Genomic DNA, 17,061 nt, shown 5'->3' with positions numbered 1-17,061 from the left:
GCTCTCTTCTCCCTCCACAGGTCCAGTGGGTGCTGAAGTCATCCAGACCCCCCAACACCTAATCCAAGGCAGGGGGGGGAAGGCTGTTCTGAAATGCCATCCTATCCCTGGGCACATCAGTGTGAGCTGGTACCAGCAGGCGCCAGGGCAGGGCCTCCGGTTCCTCGTTGAGTATTACAACGAGCAGCAGAGAGATAAAGGAGACATGCCGGGACGGTTCTCAGCTCAGCAGTTCGGTAACTACAGCTCGCAGCTGGACCTGAGCTCTCTGGAGCTGGGAGACTCAGCCCTGTATCTCTGCGCAAGCAGCTAGGCACAGCCCTGCAGCGTGGCTGGCTTTCTGTACTCAAACGTTCCCGTCCCAGCTGACGCTGTAAGGGGGCGAGGGAAGGGGGCCTCAGCCAGGTTCCAGAGATGCTTCTACTGTTTTTTCTAACACTCTGCCTTGCTGAGCTCAGCCAGAGCACTCCCAAACATTTGGGGTCCAGGTTCGCTGAATATTCTTGCAATCCCTGGCAAATGACAGGAGCTCCTGTGCTATGCTAGAGTGTGGGTATATGGGATGTGTTTAATGCACATTTTACAGATGAGGATGTCCATTTTACAGATGAGGAAGTTCTCAGTATGCCGTATTATAGATATGAAACAGTAACTCGTGGACTTTCCAAAGATTTCCTATTTAAAGTCTCAGAGGCAAGAGTTAAAATCTAGGTCTCCAGGCCTCTGAAATCAACATTTCCCTAAAACTGCATAGTGTTTCGTGGGTCTTGGTCAATAAGATGTCGCAGACCGCTGTGTCTTCCATCTCGGGACCGGCTGAGCTGGGGTGGGGAAGTCACACGCTACGGTGTGGGGTTACCATACCTATTGCCGCCCACTTCTAGAACTAGCTTCAAGCCAGAGAATGTGTGTCTATCCCGTCAATTCCATTAGGGTGAGGCCAGGATATCCCCAATACAGGAGCTAAGGGACTGGGAGTTTTCCAGTAAGGGACTGGGGGTTTTCCAGTCTATCAGAGGATTCAGCCAAGGAAACAGGAGCCCTCTGGGAATCTCAAACAGAATGGGAGTTACACAGGGACTAGTGCTTCTAAATCAATAGGGGGTTCTGGAGGAGGGAGGGTCTTCGGAGGCTGCCCCTCGATCTCACATCTAGCACTTTCTGATGAGGTTTTGAAATATAGGTGAGGTTCAGTGGGGTGGAGTCCGGAGCCGACAACCAAGAAAGAATTCTTGAGACTTCTGGAGACGTCTTTGGTGCAAATGGTGGTTTATTAAAACACAGGGACAGGACCCCTGGGCAGAAAGAGCCGCTGCCCCAGGGTTGTGAGGGGGGCTGATTATATACTATGGGGTTGGGGTTGGGGGCGGTAAGGAAAACGGAGGATTCAAGAGGATTTTCTTATGTTAAAGAAGGCTCACAGGATACTGCAGGCCTTGCCATTGTCAAGTTAAGGTTGTTTTTCCCTCCAGCAAGGCATTCACATGAAGATAGTTGGGAACTTCCTGGAGGAACAATAGCTCTGCCTGCATCAATTATCTGTTAATGGGCTGCGATTACAAGGACATTTAATCGTATCTACATTTCTTTCTGGAAGCTAGGTTGTTGATAGAAATGCTTTGTTCTTGTAAACTGAGGGAGACTCAGGTCCTGCAGGATTGTGATCACCGTAAGTTAACTATTTGTTTTTCTTTCCTTAGCTTTAGGGCAGCCAGGAATGCCTGAGGAATGTCACCTAGATCCCATGGGGGTGGGGGAGGGTCAGCTTCTGCTTTGTCCTCAGTTGCCTTCTGGTCCCTCATCACTTTGCATCAGAAAAGCTGAAATTGCTTCTTCTGCCCGGGCCAGTAACTGCACACAGCAGAAAGCCATAGCTAGTAAATAGCCATTAAGCTTATTAGCGAACTCACACTGTTTTAATTCTACTCCTTTTCTGTGAACTTATAGAAAACTCCCCAGTTTATTGCTCATTTCCTCTGTGCCATATACTGAAGTACAGTATTTGCACTCATTTTCTCCAGCCCCGGGCGAGGTGGAACAACGTATCCACGCTGCAGGTGGAAACACCCGTTTTTACAGTGTAGGCGATTTGCTGAAGGAGCCACCGCTCACAGATACCGGACTGGCACTCAGACCCAGGCCACGCAGACCTAACTACTAGCCCCCTTCTGCATTTGGGTACAGGGAGGCATCTTCACAATTGGAGCACTGACCCCAAAGGGCCTTCCAGAAACACCGGCCCTGACACAGTCATTTGCACAGGGAGGCCACCTGCTGAAGAGAACTCCCGAGATTTCCCTCTGTTCATAGGCTGACCTGCCTTGGACCGGTGACCTGGAAAATATTTGGCTGGGTTTTCCCACTCGTAAACTAAGGCCAGTAATATGTGTCTTGCAGAGATTTTATGCGAGAAAATAAAACAAATTGCCTGCCACAAAGAATGGGCCCAAGAATTCTTAGTTCCCCTGTTAACTCTCATAAATCTCTGGTCTAGCACCATTATTTACTGGGTGCAATTCTGGGGTCAAAGGCAGGCACGGATTACTTTTGCCTGACTCACCTATGTTCCAGACGCGAAGTCATCTGAAATGTAAATACAATCGTCTGATAATGTATTATGTAAAATTAACTGCAAACTGTTACCTCTTACGGGAATAAGAAAATGAGGGTATGACAGCATTCTCTGTTTGATATTAAGTCTGATATGCAAGAAGATGTGGTGCTTCCAGAACCTTGCCACTTTGGTGTGATTGGTGGTCACACAAAGGATCTGATAAAGGAAAGTACAGTTTTATTCAAAAGAGTCCAAAACGGTGGAGCGTCTAGTGCCTTCTGTCCTTCCTCTGATTTCAGCTTCCACTGCTGTGTGTTCGTGCAAGTCTGCCTGGGTTCACCTGCTGCTGACAGCGCCCCTCACACACAGGCCCTGATCCCTGGGCTTTCTGCTCCAGGGCTGTCCGTGACATCATAGGTCTAGCTGCAGGCATGCTAATGCTCCTGGCGGGACAGGAGCCGAGACACGAAACCTCCAGGTCTGCATTCAGGGGGACAATTCGAGGAGGCATTGCATGGGCTTCTCAGAAAGCCCCAATGGAATCTGTCTCCTGAGGCCCCCGCGTATCCTCAATATTGCTCCTTTATCCTGGTTCTCTCCTCTCCTGTTTCATCCTCCTGGCTCTCTGATAGTGATGGAATAAAGTGACCACTGGAAGACCCTTCCCTTTGGAAGAGACTGCCATTTTTCTTTCATTCATATTGCCATCTATCCTTTCAAAGTCTTATAATAACATATATGAATGAATCTTTTCCCAGTTCATTTTGGTTTATTTTGAATTCCCAACAGACTCATACAGGTCTCTGCTCCCTTAATGTTCCAAACCTATTTGTGACGGAACAGACTAGGGTTATGTTTACAAAAGTAGAGTCTGCCTGGATTTTCTTCATTAGTTCAACAAACTCTTACTGAATACATGTGCAAAGCAGATCTGGGTCTTATGGAGACTAAACCTTATAAATTTTAGGTGCTCTTTGAAAAAAATAATAGAAAAAAATTTTTTTAAGTCTTGGAAAGGTCCTGTGCAAATGAGTAGGGCCTAAAGTTATTCTTCGTTGACTTTATGGCTAACCCACCCTTCACTGTTCGTGACGTGTAGGAAACGTTCCAGGTGTTTGGGAAACACCAGTGCAAAAAAAACCCAAACAAACAAACCAAAGCAAAACCCAAAACAGACAAAACTTCGAGATGAGGTCTATGTTTTTAGCGTATTTTGTGACAAATTTGTGACTCAATAATTAATTTAAAAATAAATTTCAAAGAAATATTCCTGGTAAATGATTATCTCCCCAAAGAAATTAGGTATCATTGAGGATACTGATACTCTGGGTTGATCATACTTTATTATGAGAATAATCCTCAGATCTCTGAGATCTCATGTAACCTACCCCAAAGAATGTGAGTCCTAAAAAAAAATCCCTCCCCTTTTTTTCACACCAACCCAGCCATCGGAAGTAGACTTCTTTGCTGTGTGGTTCTTCATCTTCTGGGACTGAGTCCTGGGCATAAGGGGAGAGTCCTTCCGGGGCTTGCCAGGCCGCAGACACAAGGCTTTCTGGGTGGCACTCCTTTGTATCCGATTTCTGATTCCATGTCCTTTCTCACTGTTGCGTGTTTGTAGGAGTATGTCAAGAATGCAGCCACAGAAATAGAGAAGCTTCACACTGAGATCTGACCTATATAGGAAATAACAGTGTGCTGATATTGACGAACTCTAAGTTTGACACTAGAGCAAGTATGGTGGGTGCAAGACCTTCTGAATGGAGATGAAACAATGTTCTGTGGCCCTGGGGGCCTCAGACATGTGAACCTGTGGCTGAACATCCATCCATGTCGCTAATGAGCTTCCTCTTTGTTCACGGAAAGCAGAGTCATGGAACTAACGTGGTCTGGTGCTCCGTGGCCTTGTCTGAGACAAAAGGAACGATCTGACTCATGAGAGCATAAAGACCTGAGTACAGATGGCAGGGCTCCCTTCACTCAGGGCATTGTGAGACAACATAAAATAATTCTTCAAATTCCAGTGACCCTGACCTTGAGACTTTGAAAACTTTCTGGACATGGTTATTTTAAACAAGAAAATCACTGTAGGCTGATATCCAATTATCCAGAGGTAAGGCAAAGAGAAAAACTAAAAGGTATTTGGAGGCAAATTTTGAGCAGAAAAGTCACCAAGGAACCAGGACCATCATAATAATATTTCTTCGTCTACAGAAATATTATGAAAAAATTGTACCAGTATACAAATAAGGAATTGTATCATTATCCATAGAAGAACAAGTTCCTTACTAAAAGGTAGAGGAGCAGTATATATACCTATAGATTTCTTCAAAAAGCAAACTAACAAATTCTCCCCCTTCTGAGACATTCCACTTTGTGCGTATTAATGATTCGGTCCGGTGGGGAAGGGGTGTGGCAGGTTACCTCTGTAGCTTACGCATTTGTCAAGGACAGTGACGTCACTGAGTGACTGGGAGCCCAAGTTCTATTTCCCCAGAACAAAACTAGAAGAGATTCTGCCCTTCACCTGAAATGGTCACCAGGCTCTTCTGCGTGGCTCTTTGTCTCCTGTGGGCAGGTAAGAAAAGGCAGACTTCCTTTCCTGGAATTCCCAAGACCTCAGTGCAAGCCTTCTTCCTGAGATGACATTAGCCTGTGTCACTGTTATAGGATGCATGGATGCTGGAGTCACCCAGGGTCCAAGATACGAGATTGCGAGGACAGGAAAGAAGGTGACTCTGAGATGTCACCAGACGGAGAACTATGACTATATGTACTGGTATCGACAAGACCTGGGACATGGTTTGAGGCTGATCTATTATTCAATCAATATTGGCAGCACTGAGAAAGGAGAAGTCTCCGATCGGTACACTGTCTTTAGATCAAATATGGAGGATTTCCACCTCATACTGCTGTCTGTTACCTCCTCCCGGACATCTGCGTAATTCTGTGCCAACACTTAACCCCACAGCGCTGCACAGCTGTCTCCTCTTTGCACATAAAGGGTAGTCAGACTGAGGCCCTGAACTCACGAGGCCTGGCCTGAGCCCCAAAAAGGCCCTGCCTCCGGAGGAGTCACAGAGTTCTTGCCAGCATGGGAGACTTACAACAGTGGGCAATACGACCCTCAGGGTTGAAGTCCATCCCTACACCAGTCTCAGCCTGACTGGACGTCAGCCCAACATCCTTAGCTCACTGGTTCCCTCTTTCGCTGGTCTCTCTTTCCACTCACAGAAAGGAAAATGTATCTTTAGTTGGGATACATGGAGATTCCCTTGATAATCTCAACCCCCCCACATTCTTCTCTCCCCTCTGGGTTTCAATGACTTCTTTACTCCTTTCCCCAGCCTCTTCTACCCTTCAACTTACAAGTCATAGACCTTCACTGATATGGTCTCTGCTCCTGGCTGCATTTCTTCTGCGAGGCAATAGCGCTGCAAGGGCCTATAATGTTTGCACCCCCACCCCCGTCTCTCCACCACCACCCTGCACAGTGTCCCCGGCTCTCTCTGCCCCAGCCGCACTCACACACGTTCAGTTATTGCCTTGTATGCCCTATGTTCTTTTCCTCCCTTGGAATCTTTTTTTACAGGCTATTTCTTCACTAAACATATGCCCCTCCCTCTTACTTCTGGATCTCGACTTCATCCCTCATATGAAAATCTATTTCAGGCCTACTTTTAATTATGAAAAGTAAAACTTAAATTTTACTAGAAGAAATTAAGGAAACTATTTTTAGGCATTTATTTGAGGAAGGATTTTTTTTTTTTAATGGAGACACAGAAGAACACAAACCATAAAGAAAACTATAATTTCGGTTGCATGAAACTCTTCTACATCAAAACACACCATAAAAATGAAAAGGTGAGCCACAGACTGGGAAAAGACACGAGGAGTGCAAACCAATGATAAAGAATCAGCATGACCAACACCATTCGGGCTCACCAAATCCCATGGCGGCTCTGCGATTCCCAGCCTCCCTTGCAGTTATGGAGCTGGGGACCTACGACCAAGTTCTGAACAATGGGAATTGTGTAAAAATTATCTAAGTCAGTTCCAAGCCTTGCCTTTTAGAATATCCTGTGGCACTGTGTTGGGGGTCCCCAAGTTTGCGCCCACGTTTGGAGATTCACTGGAAGGATTCAAGGGAGATGCATCTGGTTGTAGTCAGGGCTAAGAGTTATTAGCGACACAGTAACTATTCAATGGCCGATCGCAAGGGGAAAAGACACAGGTGGAGTATGAAGGAATCCACAGGCAGATGTCCTTATGCTCTCCTCCTCCTTGGGGGGGTCACACAGGGCTCACACGTACCCCAATGACCAAAAGGCAGCAACACGGGTATGGTGTTTCTGCCACGGGAGCCCCTTAGGGACTTAATGGCCAAGTTTTTATTGGGGGCTGTAGATACGGGCACCCACTGCCCACCACATACTAAAATTGTAGCTTCCCAGAAGGAAATCTGGTGTTCAGCATAAAGCATGTGTTTGCACGAACAGTCTAGGCAAAGTGAACCATCCGTCTTAGGAAAAGTTGGTATCGGCACAGATAACGTTACCAGCCAAGTCCCCAGATGGCAGCCAATGGCCCATCTTGCAAGCAGCCTTTCTGAACACAACAGTCTCAGGCTGTGTTAACTACTTTCTGTGCAGACACCCTTCAACTCTCTTTCCCACGCCGCGGTGAACTCGGAATGTACAAGTTAGAGATTGCCGAATATGGAAGCAGCTTGGCTCACTGGATCGTCATTTGGTGGACAACCACTGAAGAAGGTCGTTCACGCCACGTTGTGCTCTGTGCTTATGAGAAATAGAGCTCTACAGAGTTAAACCCCTGAGATTTTAAGATCTGTTTTGTTTTCTGTAGCATAGCTGACCTTGTCTAATGGTATCCAGAAGGAATAAAGAATTCTCATTACTTAATAAGAAAGAAAACCCAATAAAAATGCCAGTACTTAATCTAGGTAATTCACATATGAGTAAACATGAATTACCACTAAACATGTGGATAAGGCTCTCAGCCTTACTTAGAATCAAAGTATTGTGTACTGAAATAAGTTATGACTTCAAACTTATCAGACTGGAAAATTTTCACCTCTCTCCTATCAGGCCCTTGTGACCTCTCGTCTAGTTTCTGTCTGCGTGAATTTGCCGCATTCTTCCTTTTGTGTCTGGCTTTTTTTTCACTGAGCATAACACTTCCAAGGTTTATCCATGTTGTAGCCTGGATCAGAACTTCATTGCTTTTTATGGCCAAATAATATCCCATTGTATGGCTAGACCACATTTGTGTGTCCATTCATCTGTCGGTGGACATTTGGGATGTTTCCACCTTTTGGCTCTTGTGGATAATTCCACAGTGAACATTGGCCTACAAGTATCTGTTTGAGTTCCAATTTTCGATTCTTTGGGGCGTATACCTAGAGGTGGAATTGCTGGGTCATGTGGTAGTTCTATGTTTAACTTTCGGAGAAGCTGTCAAGCTGTTTTTCTCAGCATTTGCACCATTTTACATTCTCATCTGCAATGTAGAAGGATTCCGATTTCCCTACATCCTCACCGACACTTGCTTTTCTCCCTCTCCTCCCTCTCCTCCTCCCTTCACCTCCTCCTCCTCCTCCTCCCCCCTCTATAGCCATCCTGGTAAGTGTGAAGTAACACCTCACTGTGGTTTTGGTTTGCATTTTCCTAATGCCTAGTGGTGGTAAACATCTTTCCATGAGCTTATTGGCCATTTGTAAATCTTCTCTGGAAGTAATGTCTTTCTTGTCTGGTCGTCTTTCAGAGTTTCGGTTTGTCTTTATATTTTAGTAGTGTTCCCGTGATGAGGGTCAACGAGATTGAGGATGGAGTTCACTCGGGAGACTTGCTGCTGGTAATGTTTTCAGTGCGTGTAGTACTTCCGAAACATTCGTAATATACTATAGAAGAGACAAAGGAGTAAATTCACTGATGTTGTGCGGAACCAGGGTTCCTACTAGGAGAAGGGAGGTATAATAATAAAAACAAACCAGGGAAAGATGAGGAAGAACTCTGCTCTGATTTGAATTGGAGGTATCGGTATGAACTTGTGATTTTATTTTATTTTTATTTTTTTTTAACATTTTATTTATTTATTTGACAGAGAGAGAACACATAAGCAGGGGGAGCAGCAGGCAGAGGGAGAGGGAGAAGCAGGCTGAGCCCGATGTGGGACTATATCCCAGGACCCTGAGATCATGACCTGAGCTGAAGGCTGACGCTTAACTGACTGAGCCACCCAGGCGCCCCTGAACTTGTGATTTTAAAGATGATATGGTTCTTAATTCTATCCATGGAAGGGTCTAGGAAAATTCAAAAGCCAACTAATTGTTTTATTTTCCTTGTAGGTCGTGCTTCTAGTACCAATGAGCAAACGCATTGCAGAGTATTTGATTTCTAAAAGGTATTCCTCAATAGAAGGAACAGGGCAGAAATCGTGTCTTCCAGATCCAGGGCAGAGAAAGTACTCGGAGCACCACCGACAGGGTATGCTTGCCAAGGTATTTAACTCGTAATAATGCAGGAGTTCTGACTGTGGCCCAGCTAACCGGTCAGCTGGCCCAGGCTCTTCAAAAAATCAGTCATGAGGGGCGCCTGGGTGGCACAGTGGTTAAGCGTCTGCCTTCGGCTCAGGGCGTGATCCCGGCGTTATGGGATCGAGCCCCGCATCAGGCTCCTCCGCTGTGAGCCTGCTTCTTCCTCTCCCACTCCCCCTGCTTGTGTTCCCTCTCTTGCTGGCTGTCTCTCTCTCTGTCAAATAAATAAATAAAATCTTTAAAAAAAAAAATCAGTCATGAAAACCATGAAAGGTAAGTTGATGACACAGATGCCTATCTTAAAAGTGACTAAGGAGACCTGACAACCAAATTGATCAACCGCACGATCTTTGATTTTGTCCCAGAGAAAAAGTCAAAATCTCTAAAGGATACTTTTAGGACAGCTGGAGGAAGTCGAGTGTGAAGTATACATTAGATAATAATATCGTTTTGGTTGTAACGCTGGCATTTGTGATGATGTAGGACGATGTCCTCTTTTTATAGGAGAGACCCACTGAATTATTAAGGATAAAATGTTCCAGAAGGTAAAGGTAAAATGTATACAAAGAGATAAAGCAAACATTCTACAATGTCAGCAATTGGTATACAGATGTACGATTTATTTTATTCTGTTCATTTTACTATTCTTTCAGCTTCCCCTTAGGTGAGAAGTTGGAGGAAAAGTCTTACGATCCCACAATGTTGGCCGTACTCCAATGTGATGGTGGTACTTACTCCATTTGTTTTCAATCTCTGAGATATCCTACGGTTACCATGAAATGAATGTATAAGAGAAGACCTCTTGCAGCCCTATAGTGTATTTTCCCCACAGGAGACAGTCTAAGATTGGAAAGATGTCCCAAAAGACAAGTCTGAGGACAAAACAGTTCTTACGTCTGAGATGAGCACAAATTCCACCCGCAGCAAATGCTAAGAGGCCTTGCAGCACGCGTGTAGGACCATTTTCTCTGTGTCTAGAGAGTTAGAACGCCCTGAAGGTTAGTGAAACACTCACAAAGTGGGAAGTTGACTTGACCGTCAACAGAAGACAAGAAGTGTGTCCCCGAGTTGTCGCTGAACAGCACATGTGAGGAGGAGATGAGAGGACCAGATGTGACTGGGAGGATTTACCCCCATGAAATCTGTCCCTCACAAGCTCTGTCCTTCCCGAACACTGGACCTCCTGAACTGTCCTTCATGAGCTCCGTCCAATACGAGCCTGAGTCTGATGAGGCCGCGTAGAAGTTACAGGAGCCTCCCTGAGCCACGGATGAAGGGCCTCAGCCCAGCGACCCTGAGCCATTGGCCATCAGGAGGCACATCAAGGGTTGTGTGGAGGAGCAGAAGCTTTGGAAGTGGAGCTTAGTGCTGCCTGAGAAGTTGAGGAAGGAAAAATATGGCTTCATCCAACTGCTAGCTGGTTTGCAGGTGGGAGAGGCCAGTGGAATGTTAAACAGACACTTTTCTTCCTTCATTGGTGCAGGGGTTCTGCTCAGCGATGAAACCTGAACGGTAGTAAATCACTGAGCCTGCGTGGAGTATAGACAGCAGAGACAGGAGCCCGCAGAACATTTGGACATCCATGCAAATGGAGGACAGCTGCCTTGGGAGAGCATCAGAGAAGCGTTAGCTATGCCCCTACACCCCAAACCCAACCCAATCTAGTTGTGTGTCCTAGACACTGTGTAGGTTGATGTAAGGGGAATGTAGGGGAGGAGAGTAGATAATTATCTTATCTAGGCTTGCCTCCAATTGCTGGCGGTAAATATGCTTGACAAGGATCAGATTTTCCAGAACTCCAGACTCCTCTCCTTGAACAGTAAGATGCCCCACTCCTGACATGACATGGCTTTTGTCATGGTTGTGGATTTCATCAGCTGGGCTGCCCAGGAGGCAGGTGAGGCCTGGGAATACATGGGGAATGCCTTTCCTGGAACAGGCAGGCCTCAATTTCAGGCATGCTCTAGGTAGCCTGATGGGCCCCTTCAGCACCTGCCCAGTCTTCATCCACCTGAATGTTGTTGTCACTCGGCCTCTTTCACCCCTGGTCACAGGTCGGAATAAGTAGTGACATCTTGATATGAAGAAACTGTCCATATTGGAGATATTAACTCGTGCCAGTTGGGCTCAGACCAACTGCTTTTTTATTCAATGAGAGAGAAATTTACGAGGGAAACCGGTGGTTCTGATAATTCTCCATCTCCAGGTCTTCACTCGATAACCCTGGCATGTAAGCCCTAAGTTTTTGAGACTCGGCAGAATACGTCTGAGCACATGGCTCTACTGTGCCCACCTCTCTGGACACATGTTTTCTCATTTTGTTCCTTCATACTGACTAGCAGGACTTTCTCCAATCCTCCAGCTCTTCCTAGCTCATCACTCAGACAGGGGAAGGAAGTGTGTTTATAAATAATGTTGCCCCATTTAAAAAGAAGAAGAAGGAGGAGGAGAAGAGGGAGAAAGCCAGATACTAACCACTGAATTCAGTTTGTAAGTTAAGCTAGAAGTTCTTTAAGATTCCAGAAGGTCTGTTCTTTTTTGTATTTATTGTTATTATATCCATTCTGGTATTTTCAGGGATTAGAGAGTTTTCCAGCCTTCCCAGATACAATTCAAGATGCTACATTGATGAACTGGACGTACAGGAAGCCGCATGATGAAGACCTTGGTACAGAAAGCACCGTGGAGATTGGCGCAAGCAAGGAGGAAACTAGTCTTTGACCTTCAGATGGAATAAAAGCTTCCACCTTAATCTAAGCTCAGGGGTCATTTTATCCCTTTACCTTTGAGTGCGTCACTCAGTTCCATGTGCTTCCAGGACAATGCTGTGGCAATTTCCCCGGCCTCCATCCTGTCTAAGCTCTTGTGACTGGGACAATGAAGAGCCTGGTGAAAGAAAAGTGTCCAGAGAGAAGGATGATTCCAGAAAATATGAAGAGGTTATGACATTATAGTTCACATGTGAGTTGTGTTTGATACGTCCAAGCGGAAACAGCCAGCAGAATTAGAAGGTGGTGGGAAACGAAGAGACGTGGTGGTCAAGCCCATCGCTCACACCCTGGAGCCACGCGTGAAGACGCTTGATGAACGTACACACAGTCTACAGATCTGTTAAATAAGCTTCTAGATACGGGTTAGTTTCTAACACTTGGTTTCTAAGTCTGTGGCCATTTGCAGAGACAGTCATGTCACGACAGGAACTGCTTCCTAGGGACAAAGATGTCCGCTCTGCTCATATTCACAAGGGACCCTGACCTGGTGAACCTCAATTCCTGTCTGAACCTTCCCTGGGCACCAGCCTTCTCTGCTGGGTCGCCTTCTCTCTTCTGGGGGGTGGGTAAGTCCTTAGAACACTAAGATCTCTCGTCATTTAATCTTTCCAGTAATTATTCTGTTCTTTTTTTTTTTTTTTTTTTTTTTTTCTATTTTCAAGTTCTGTCTCCCCACAGGACTCATAGAAGGTGGAGTCACTCAGTTTCCCAGATGTAAGAGCACAGAAAAAAACAGGCCGTGGCTTTGTGGTGTGATCCTGTTTCTGGCCATAGACCCCTTTACTGCGATCAACACTTGGGACAGGGCCTGGAGCTTCTGATTCCGTTTGAGAATGAGGCCATGGTAGATGATTCACGGTGCCTCAGACCTGATTTTCTGCAGGGGGCGGGGGGGGGCCCAAGGAGTATACCCCACTCTCCAGATCTAGCCTGCTGAGCTGGGGGACTCGGTTTTATGTTTCTGTGCCAACAACTAACTTAGCCACAGCATCACAGAGGCCCTTCCCTTCTGCACACAAAACATTCTGATTCTCCCCTCTCGTCGGCTCACAGAAGCTCTAAACGGAGGCCTTCCCTTATCCCTCATTATGCGAGGGACACAAGTGGGTTTGCAGAGATAAGCTATGATTCATGTATAGGGAAGACGGGGTTATTTCTTGAAACATGAGGACCGAAATGTTTGAAAATAAGGATGACTCAGGGTTTAGAAGTCCTTCTTGGGGGGCGCCTGGGTGGCGCAGTCGTTAAGCGTCTGCCTTCGGCTCAGGGCGTGATCCTGGCATTCCAGGATCGAGCCCCACATCAGGCTCCTCCGCTGGGAGCCTGCTTCTTCCTCTCCCACTCCCCCTGCTTGTGTTCCCTCTCTCGCTGGCTGTCTCTCTCTCTGTCAAATAAATAAATAAAATCTTAAAAAAAAAAAGTCCTTCTTGGTGACAATTCAAGGGTCCCAAACTGGAAGTGGCTAGTCACACACTCAGGCCCCAGGGGCCAGTGACGGCTGTCCCGTAAAAAAATATGCGATCACAAAACAGGTACAATCAACTTTAATAATACAGACGGTGGTTCTTTGAGAGTAGCTAACAGCAGGCTCTCCCCCTGTGGGTCTTACCTTCGTCTAAATGATTCAAACTGCTCTCCGGCTTCTCCCCTGCTGTCGGAAGTTTTCTGCGTCTAAGTCTCCACACAGTATGTGCCTGGAGAACATTTTTTTCCTGTTCTCCTGATGTTGTTAATGATGATGGTGATGATAATTTCAGCCGTTTTATTCAGCCCTTTTCCGACTTCAAAGGAATACACACCAATGGCTATCCTGACATCCACTCCCACATCTTCGCTCAAAAGGAATTCTTTCTCCAGAGTGACCTAACTCTTCAGAGTAACCGACGCTGTTCTGCCCTGCGCCCCGGCTCAAGCCCGCGGTTGGGAGTCCTCGAGGACGTCTCCAGCTGGCTGCCTTAGCACATCGGCATAGCTCCCTCGCGCACTTGCTATTCCTTCGCAAGAACTTCTGAAACAGCCAGTCGCCCCGATCCACTTATGCCCTCCGATGACCTCTCCCATTAACACCCTGCGTGTTGAGATCCGTACCTTCCACTATAAATTCTGTCGGATTCCCTAAGATAATCGTGGTCGTCATTCGGAGCCACTGGTTAGAACTATTTAGAGAGCAGTTTACTGACACTTCCCTGAAAACACCGTCGCTGCCCCTCAGCCCCAGTGGCTTTACTTCCTTTCTTATCCAACCACGAGGCAAGTCCTAATTTATGTCCATGTACCGGTTCTGCCGGTATTTTCATCCAGGTTACTTGTCTGACAACCTTACTGATGAACTTAGCTATCCACCATCTCTGTGCCAGGATTTTTTATTTGGTTCTTTTTCCAATCTGCTGAATCTATATCTATATCTATATCATCTATATCTATATCTATATCTATATCTATATCTATATCTATATCTATATCTATATCTATATCTATATCTATATCTATATCTATATCTATATCTATATCTATATCTATATCTATATCTATATCTATATCTATATCTATATCTATATCTATATCTATATCTATATCTATATCTATATCTATATCTATATCTATATCTATATCTATATCTATATCTATATCTATATCTATATCTATATCTATATCTATATCTATATCTATATCTATATCTATATCTATATCTATATCTATATCTATATCTATATCTATATCTATATCTATATCTATATCTATATCTATATCTATATCTATATCTATATCTATATCTATATCTATATCTATATCTATATCTATATCTATATCTATATCTATATCTATATCTATATCTATATCTATATCTATATCTATATCTATATCTATATCTATATCTATATCTATATCTATATCTATATCTATATCTATATCTATATCTATATCTATATCTATATCTATATCTATATCTATATCTATATCTATATCTATATCTATATCTATATCTATATCTATATCTATATCTATATCTATATCTATATCTATATCTATATCTATATCTACTATATCTATATCTATATCTATATCATCTATATCTATATCTATATCTATATCATCTATATCTATATCTATATCTATATCTATATATCTATCTATCTCCCCAGTAAATCAACATACCATGTTATAGTAGCGTCGGGTGTACAATACAGTGATTCAGCAATTCTACACATGACCCAGTCCTCATCGTGATAAGTGGGCCCTTCAGCCCCAACACCTATTTCCCCCATCCCCCCACCCACCTCCCTTCCGGTGACCACCAGCTTGTTCTCTGTATTTGAGACTCTGTTTTTTTGTTTGTCTCTTTTTTCTTTGTTCATTTGCTCTATTTTATGATTACTCTTAGCCTAATAACATTTTCCAAGATCGTCTTTTATCTCTCCGTAGAGAGGAAATATGGTTGTTTCAGAGTCTGTCTGAACATTTTCACATCTGACATCTTTGTGGGGCTATTTTTGTCGTTTTTTTCTTTTTCTGCTCCTTCTCAGTCATGATGTTTGTATTTTCATGGTGTTTGTATTTTTCCTTATGAATCTGATTATCTTTGGCTTTGTGCCAGACACTAGATTTGCAGAAATAGGTTTTTGCTAGGATGGATGGATCTTCCTCCAAAGAGAATTTCATTTTGCTTCTGCCAAGTGCGTGAGGGTATAAACAACCTGGGGTTACCTGAATCAGAATTCAAGGCTTGAGGTGGCCTGGAGAACAGATGTATGTCTCGCTCATCTTTACTTTGAATCTGTTAACTCATGTCCATTTGGTACATTCTGGACTTTGATTTTTGTCTCCCTGGCTGGTGAGTCAGCCTCGTGAGCACTGGTCAGGGTAGGCAAATGACCCCAAAGGCAAAGAGACTGTTATGCTGTCTCCTCCAGCCACTGACCTTCTCCAAGATTCTAGTCTGGTGTCTCACACTATATTTTTGGGACAGTAATTAACTGAGGTTTTCGATGTTGTTATTTTACCCAACTATTTGGCTAACAACAGAAGGATTGATTTGAGCGCTCTTATTGGTAATTCTAGGGACTGAGGTCAAGGAATTTTATTTGGAATTTTAAATCAAAATTCATTAATGGCAGATTCTTAGTCTATAATTTCTTTGTATTTAACGTAAATGGCATGAGATGTTATACTTAAGCTTTAATTTCAACTAGAGAATGTTTTTTAAATGTAAAGGGTATTTATAATCAAATTGAGACATTTGTTTTTTTGTCATTTTATTATTGGAGTATTTATCATTGGAGTATTATTGGAGTACTTTTATGTTCTTTTTTACTTTTATCCCATAACCTCTGGCATGTCTTTGGACCATGTGGCAGGATGGGAAATAGAATAGGGAGTGAATATTTAGACTTGAGCAGAGAACATTTAATTGCCGCACTGTCGTGACATGTCTGAGCTGGTGTTTCATGAGTGCACCCAAGGGGCAGTGGTTGGAATTGGGAGAATAATTGACAAGTGGCTCCATCTTCCCCATTTAAACCCAGGCTCCTGAGACATCACTTTATTTCACATTCCCTATTTTGGGAGACTTCCCTAAAGGAATACTCCTGTTCTCTCTCTCTCTCTCTCTCTTTTTTTTTAGATTTTATTTATTTGCATGAGAGAGAGAGAGAGAGAGAGAGAGAACAAGCAGAGGGGATGGGCAGAGAGAGGGGGAGACTCAGGGCTCGATAGCAGAACCCAGGGATCACGACCTGAGCTGAAGGCAGATCTTAACAAACTGGGCCAGCCCGGCGGCCCAGTGATACTCCTGTTCTACTCTTCTTATTCCTTATCGACTTTTCTCTATGGGAAGGGAAATAAATGATCTCATTTAATTTCTTCATCTTTCTTTGGTCTTTCTTCATCTTTGTGCCTTCCTTCTGGTACCTAGAGATCGATTCCTTGGTGTTTTCTCAACAGGCAAGATTAGTGTAGAACTTTCTTTTTCATACAAAGTAGGCTGCAGTTTGGAGGAGAGAGAAAATGAGTTAAATTCTGACTCAGTATAGTGTGAGCCCATTGGGTTTCACATCTGAGCTCTGTTATTTACCAATATCAAAAAGGACATTATCAAGTCCACATGTCTGGCTCCAATGTCTAACTCTCAGTTCCATCTTAGGCCACAATAAGACAACATCAGCTGTTGACCTCTAATACTA

At 44.2% G+C, this 17,061-nt stretch overlaps 1 long non-coding RNA gene and 1 gene segment (V, D, J or C); one reads left to right on the top strand and one right to left on the bottom strand.

Moving 5' to 3' along the window:
• Positions 1 to 17,061, top strand: part of LOC103669001 — a 150,574-nt gene that overhangs the window by 236 nt on the left and 133,277 nt on the right. The window contains 1 exon segment of the C gene segment in view: positions 21 to 309. Coding sequence covers positions 21 to 309 — 289 coding nt within the window.
• Positions 189 to 17,061, bottom strand: part of LOC121105794 — a 134,791-nt gene continuing 117,918 nt past the window's right edge. The window contains exon 3 of the long non-coding RNA XR_005838468.1: positions 189 to 309. This is a non-coding gene — a long non-coding RNA (uncharacterized LOC121105794). The remainder of the gene's footprint in view (positions 310 to 17,061) is intronic.

This window comes from Ursus maritimus, unplaced genomic scaffold (genome assembly GCF_017311325.1).
Source record: "Ursus maritimus isolate PB19 unplaced genomic scaffold, ASM1731132v1 scaffold_3, whole genome shotgun sequence".
NCBI lineage: Eukaryota > Metazoa > Chordata > Mammalia > Carnivora > Ursidae > Ursus > Ursus maritimus.
Note: the sequence above shows the minus strand (reverse complement) of the source record. Positions and strands in the feature narration are given on the sequence as shown.